Source organism: Pelobates fuscus, chromosome 3 (genome assembly GCF_036172605.1).
Source record: "Pelobates fuscus isolate aPelFus1 chromosome 3, aPelFus1.pri, whole genome shotgun sequence".
Lineage (NCBI taxonomy): Eukaryota > Metazoa > Chordata > Amphibia > Anura > Pelobatidae > Pelobates > Pelobates fuscus.
The window spans coordinates 412,882,944-412,890,650 of record NC_086319.1 but is presented as its reverse complement, the minus strand read 5'-3'; the positions used below and the strand labels follow the sequence as shown (position 1 = coordinate 412,890,650).

At 34.6% G+C, this 7,707-nt stretch overlaps 1 protein-coding gene across 1 annotated transcript; it reads left to right on the top strand.

Annotated features, from left to right (window-relative positions):
- Window positions 1-4,447: 4,447 nt before the first annotated feature.
- On the top strand, window positions 4,448-5,134 carry LOC134602037 (olfactory receptor 6M1-like). The gene has a single exon (XM_063446539.1). The coding sequence runs from the start codon at window positions 4,448-4,450 to the stop codon at window positions 5,132-5,134; it is 687 nt and encodes a 228-aa protein (XP_063302609.1).
- The last annotated feature ends 2,573 nt before the right edge of the window (window positions 5,135-7,707 follow it).

The window sequence follows — 7,707 nt, the reverse complement described above, 5'->3', positions numbered from 1 at the left end:
TGATGGCAAAAAGAGGGAAGATGATCAGGACAGAAGGAGTTCAAGTACCAGAAGGCTAAATAAGAGATGTAGAGAATAGCTACAAGAATATGAGGAAACCACAAACACATAGCAACCATGAGGAAGTGGCAAGGAGGATAGCAACTTCCTAAAGTCCAGGCTCAAAGAGGAAAAAAGATCCAAGCTATCAACAAATATGTCCTACCAATCATCAGGTACCCAGCAAGAATAATAACTTGGCCAAGAAAAGAGCTGGTCATCATGAATGTCAAAACCTGGAAACTACTAACTATGAATGGAGGATTCTACCAAAAACCCAGCACATCAGCAGGAAGGAAAGTGGACCAGGCTGGATGAGTGTCAAAGCCACAGTCATGGATGAAGCACAGAGCATTCACAAGTATATCATGAAGATGGCTCCGAAAGGTGAAATGCTAAGGGAATGCCTAAAACAACACAGGATGCAGAAAATAAATATGTTCCATGGCAAGACCTGAGGAAGAAAGGACAACTCTTAAAAGCTTGTTTTAGTCTAATAAAAAAAGGTGTTATTGCATTCTTCAATACTTTCATATTTTGACATTTTCTATATATTATTTAATTCTAAGTGTATATTTATTTATTATTATAAGTGTTTTTATTTATTATATGCTGGTAGATCTACTCAACCCAGGCAGTCTTCCTCTAGCCAATCATGCAGATCAGAGTCATGTGATCACAGTGTCATCGCTATCACATGACTCAGGTGGGGTCAGGAAGCAGGGGGACTCCCTCATGATAACAATTGCTGCAGATGGTAAGTATGCTATGTGCTATGCGGTTTTAAAGCCCTTCTTTTGTCGGATCAGGCCCTAATGGCATTAAGGAGATAAGTTGGTGCTATATAAATGCCAATAATAATAATGTTCACTACTAATGTTCTAATGACCTAGAACTTACATCTAGTGACAGCATTTTACTCTCTCACTTATCTCCTCATACAGAAGCAACGTGATTGTTAAAGAGTCAGGCTAAGAACCATAAACATGACAGTTTTCATTAGTTATTCGTGATTATGGTCTTTAGTTATTATGGTATAAAACTTGTTTGGGTAAATGGCTGCTTTCTTTGGTTATTATGGTGTAAAACTTGTCTGAGCACTTTTTTTGATTTGCCATTTACATGATAATAAGAAAATTTAACTCTGTCATCATTCATCCCAAACCATCCAACCTTGAATGGCTAGGACAGGCTGCACATTCTCAGATTATGTATTTTTGCAGTTTTAAATAACTAATGAGGAATATTATGCATTATCTTGGCAAATTTAGAGGGGAAATGCTTTTGTGACCAGGAGAGACATGTTTTTTTTTTCTATCAAAATATTTGACAAAATACAGGTGAACTTCACCCAGAGAGACCATGTTCTACAGACACCTGTAGTGGTTATGGTGCTATGAGTCTCTAAGAAGCAATTATATTTTTATTTTAAATTTCTAACACATGATCTCCAATAAATAATTTAAAACAATGTAAATATTGTAAAACATTGTGTGAATTCATAATTATCTACACATGACCAATTCCCAATGTGACTACAGAGAAATTATATTTTACATCCCCTGTGTAACTTCTAACAATATATTAAGGTCCAAATTAGTTCTAGGCTAAAGGATCACACTGGAGTAGAGTCTGCAGAATTCATGGCAAATAGCATCCCTATATTCAGTCTGACAACCTTATTACTCAAGATATGTGTGGCTCTGAATTCAGAATCATTTAATAAAAGATATAATGGGACACATCGGGTCAGAGGTAAGTTGCTCAATGTTATATTTGACCAGTTGTTAGATAAGATTTGGAAAAGAATATTAATTAGGGCAAATTCAGGATGTATTATAGAAACCATACTCTTATATTTCTTATACTGAATGTGAATTAAGGTCAGATCCCAATAATATTAGTAAATTATAAAAAACAGAAATTTAGTAAATACTACAATGATCCAATTATTATGACTAGTGACATGTTTTAAAAGGTTTATTAAAGAGACACCCACTGTTCAAATAAAATGTTTAGTAGATATAGCCCCAAAGAAAACATTTACACATTTAATTATGCATTTTCACTGGGGGTATATCACAAACAGCCTGCAAAAGCTAAAGTTCTCTTGTCTGCTGATTTTACAAGCCCTTCACTTCTAAGACATCATTCTGGCTGTCCAATTGCAGACTTGGCAATGCAGCTCAATGAGAAGTCTTTTTACACAGGTGCTCTGGGCAATTGCTGCCTCTTGAGTTTAGCTCGACTGAGTTAAACAACCAGGAAGTAACAGGACCGGTTGTCTGACAGCCGGCGTGGTGTAACAATGTCCAATTAGAAAATGACCAATTTCTATGGAAATCTGCACTTTTTGTAAAACGAAAAAAAGAGGACACACTCTTTGAACCTTAAACACTTAAGCAAGCTGATGTGCTTTAGGGGTATGTAGTATATATTTTACGGAGAGACCCCATATGCTGCCCGGTGTAATATGAAGACAGTTTTAATTATTAATTTCACATTTTTCTTTTTTTTCCCCCAATATAATTTTTATTTCACTTTTTTTCCAGAAATGTAAAAACAAAAACAAAAAGACAGTTAATTTGGACACTTGCTATTAGGGAGCGGAGACACTTTTACTCATAATATCTAATTCAATTATATTCATTAAAGTTATATATGAGGAGCTATTGATCTATTGTTTAAAATGTAGGATAATAGAGATGATCTTAAGTAACCTTACAGTGGGCTTTCTGCCACCAGAGAGGATGTTACTAAGACTGGGCTAAGCCCCACTGCCTGTTTCTCTTTCTAGTCAGGAAGGAACCCCTCTAACCACTTCTTCTTACCAGGCAGCAATTGACATCTTTGTCTGTAGCAATCTTCACATGCCGAAATGGACACCTCGACCTGCACTTCTCCAAGCACTGCCATTACAAAGTCATTAATGTCTCACTGGCCAAGTGATACAACTCTCCTCACCAACATGTCCTCAGATATTCTTAGAGAGAGCATTTCTTAATAACTGAGACCAAATTACCTCATAAAAGAACCGGCCCACCAAACATGTGATGAGAAACATTTATATAGACATATATGATATTAGATAGTAAACAACCATAAAAACATATAAAATACAGTATATGATACATTTACGTATTTATTTAAAAAAAGGGGGAATTGAGGCAAATCCTGAAAATGCATTTATCAGAAGTGGTGGTAATGCTGCAGACATCAAAATGTAAACAAAATATGGACTAATGACACACACACACAAATACAGTTTTAAAGATTTATCTTCTCATACATCTTTAGATTTGAAATTGTTTTAAAGTTTATAGGCTGCTGTTTGTATTATATCTTATAACATGTATAGATGAAGTAAATTCAACAAGGTAAGATTGAATGCACAAGAGGTGATGTGTTGATGGATCAAGGAGAAGAAGAAGCTGAGATTAGTGAGTTCAGGGTTATAACATACGGATAAAGCAAACACAAACAGATAAATAATTCATCCCCTGAACTCACTAAAATAATTAGTAAAATGAGTTCTAAAGCTTTGATTTGGTGAATCATGGGTAGTATTAGTACAGAAAATTATTTTCTTATACAGATAATTATCAATGTTGTTGATCATGTCCTTGGTTATGTCGCCAGGTTTTCTTTAACCCATTAAGGACCAAACTTCTGGAATAAAAGGGAATCATGACATGTCACACATGTCATGTGTCCTTAAGGGGTTAAAGAGGTAACACAGGATGTCATTGATTATGTGATTGCTGATATCAATATGCCATTGATTATATGTGATCACAGCAGAAATTTACTAGAATGAGGCATGAGCCTAAATGTAGAGATCATGGCATTTTTATTCATTGGAATTAAAAATTATCATAGTTATTTATTGAACTTGAAAGGCTTTGAATTGACCATTGGATTTGAAATTTGATGCCAAAAATAGTCAACTTAAAAAAATAAATTCCTACTCAGATCTGTATCCAACTTATTGCAAACCATTGGGTCTTTTCCTCACAATTTCTTGTTTAGAAAATTTCCTGGAATTGTTAGTTTCATCCCTGAATAATTGTATTAATGTAGGAGTAAAGTTCCAATACTAAAGATCAAATAAACACATGATAGCTATTGTGTAAAGTCGTGTTAATGTAAGATACAGAAATAACAAATAATGCATTTTTTTCAGATTATTGTTGAAATGAACTGGACAGAAGTGTTACACTTTGAACACGATTCATTTTTTGACCCTTTGTTGTTTTTATTTATTTTTATATACATCTTCACATTGACTGGAAACTTAATAATTATTTTATTGGTGGCAAAGGTCCAGAGTCTAAAATCTCCCATGTATTTCTTCCTCAGCCAGTTATCATTGTCAGATATCTTGCTCACCACAAATATAACTCCGAACATGCTTCATGTTATAATTAATGGTGGAAGTACAATATCCATCGCTGGTTGCATCACACAAATGTACATTCATGGCGTGTTAGGTGGTGCAGAATGTCTACTTCTCACAGTGATGTCGTTTGACCGGTATTTGGCCATCTGCAAACCCTTACATTATACCTCTATCATGAACCTTAGACTTCAAATCTACTTGGTTATTTCTTCTTGGTTTCTTGCTTTCCTATTTTTATTGGTATTGACCAGTGTTATATGTCAGTTAAATTTTTGCGGTCCTCGCATAATTAATCATTTTTTCTGTGATTTTGCACCTATTTTAGAGATGTCCTGTTCAGATATTACAATTGCTAAACTTACGAACTTTGTATTAGCCATCCTTGTTTCTGTTTTACCATTTTCCTTTATTATTTATTCGTATATCTCGATATTTATCACCATCTTTAGGATTCCTTCCACCAGAGGAAAACAGAAAGCCTTTTCTACTTGTAGCTCTCACTTGATTGTAGTTAGCATGTACTATGGAACTATAATAACCGTATACATTATTCCAAATAGTGGATCATCTTTTAACACCGATAAAGCCATATCTCTTCTATACACCATGGGAACCCCATTACTGAATCCAATTATATACAGTTTAAGAAACCATGATATTAAGACAGTTATAAAGAAATTGATTTACATAAGATAAATATTAATTCACATTAACCTGCATGATGTGTTTACCATAGAAAGCAGAATGCAAAACAGAAAACGCTCAGTAAACTAATATAGAATCCAGACTTTTTTCAATGAGCCCCTGGAACTTCATTCAAGTGTTTTTGATTAAATTGCCAATTGAGAGATGCCCTGTGCATACTTGACATATTTATCGATTTATTACAATTTAAAAACTTACAGAACTAATTAGAGTAATCACATAATGGGTACGCATAATACAATCAAGCAATAGTAACCCCTAGTACATAACAGAATGCCTTATCCAGATGTATGTCAGGGTGTATACAAATGTAATACTTCCATGAAACAATGATGGAACAAAACTATAACATAAATTATAACTAACATATACTCAATGGAGCTAGGTGACTGAGGTAGATATATATAATCCACCAAGCATGTTGTATGTAGACATATAGTGCAACATTTAAAAATAAAACGCATGAAAACTGGTATGAAAAAAATAATTTGTCATTAGGGGAGGATTGCCCTTCGGGACACCTGTCCACCACTCCATATGTTTTGCAAGTAAGTCACCCATGACTGCCAAATCCTAAAGTTGCAGTAAGTGTTCTGGGAGTAATCTATCGGCTCTTCCATATGGGTAATGTCCTCCACTCTAACCAGCTATTCAGCCAGAAATTGGACATGGGTCAATTTTCAGTTTAGCATCAATAGAGTCTGCTATTAATACATTGGGTAGACAAGAGTTGTGAATTTTAGAGAGCAACATGAAGGTATGAAGTCTGTTCCAGTATCGATAAAAGTATCAATAGAAGTAGGCGATTAGTTATGGAGCAGATCCTGGGAAGTATGCGACTCCAGAAACATGCTGTCTAGGGAGGTTTGTGTGTGTCTAAAGGCATCGTGTAGGAAGGCGGGTTTGAGCTTTTTAGTGAACTGGCCAGAATTTGCACTTGGTACAATCTTTATAGCAATGATGAATTGCACCTAAACAGAAGAGGGTCTGCTGTGCTGAGGGAAATGATGGCTCTAAGGTTGGAGTAGATTTTAAATTAATGGTAATGGGGGGTACATAAATCAAAAAAATCGACAAAGGACTCTTTAGAGAGATGAAGGAGCACATTTAGAATGGAGAAGGTATGTAGTAGTAAGAAAAAGTCACATAAAGTAGAAGTGACTGATGATAATATTAAATCTAGGCTAACTAATAATAAATTGGGTAACTAGAGACAATAGCATACATAAGACATAAGACATAATAGGCATAAGAGAAATGTGGTGGGATGAGACATATGACTGGGTAGTTAACTTAAATTACACGTTATTTAGGAAGGATAGGAAAATAAGGACATGTCTGTTTATAAACCATGAGTTAAAGTCAAATCTTAAGCAAGTGGAATGTGATGAGGAAATGTGGAAGCTTTATGGGTAGATATCTGCTTGGGGCAAAAGAAGGGAAATGGTTGTTTGAGATATGGTATTACCGCCTAATGTTATTATTAATGAGGAAGTACAGCTGTTACAGCAATTGGTAAAGCTGCACATCTGGGTAACACATTAATTATTGAAGATTTTAATTAACATATATTGGGACAGAGGGACTTGTAGTTTATCACGAGGAATCAGGTTTTTGAAGATGTTAAATATGACTTTCATGTCGCAGCTGGTAATAGCACCAACTAGAAAGGACGATTGTCTAGATCTGGTTATAACAAACAATATTGATCCTTTTGACCAACATTCAAGTAGGGGAGCACTTGGGAAATAGTGATCATAATGTAGTGTCTTTTGAAATTAACTCAAACAAGCAAAGGCACATGGGGTATACTAAAACATATCATTTTAAAAAGGCAATTTCAACAAGATAAGGACAGCTTTATGGAAAACAAATGGCATATCTTCAAACACATATTAATAAGGACCATTTCTCAGTATGTACCATTGGGTAATAAATATAAAATAAACAAATTGACAATCTCAGCCAATGCAATGCTTTCCCACTGTGGTGCACTTTATTCTGTAGTGTATTTCTTATTATACACCAGGCTCTTCACTGTAACCCCCTAGAGGATTGCTAAGAAAGGTATAAAAATCATTATATCTAAAATATGAACAACATTTTATTAAAGTTGTGTGAGTCAATGTGCAGAATCTATTTTACTTTAATTGCATAAGAATATATGGGACCGAGCCATTTATGCATCCAATGCTTTTTATTAACTCCTCTAATAGGACAACTCGAACAGTGGTAAGTCTAGTTATGGGCTACAAAACATAATGCTATTTTAATTTAGCATATGCTAAATATCAGATCCAGCTAAAACCAAGGTATTTAACATATTGGATGTTTATCTTCTTGGTACAGAAAAGGCCTTGCACTCAGGCTAGTTAGTAAAACATATAAAATGTTGCAATGCATGCCAGTTTATTGGAACTTAAAATAACAATTAAATTATGATTCCACAAATAAAACCCATTATAGGCAATCCCTACTCCACTGTTAAATACACATACAATATAATAGGTATAAATATGTACAATGACATTAACATGCTTCACTTCTTATAACCGCCTACATAC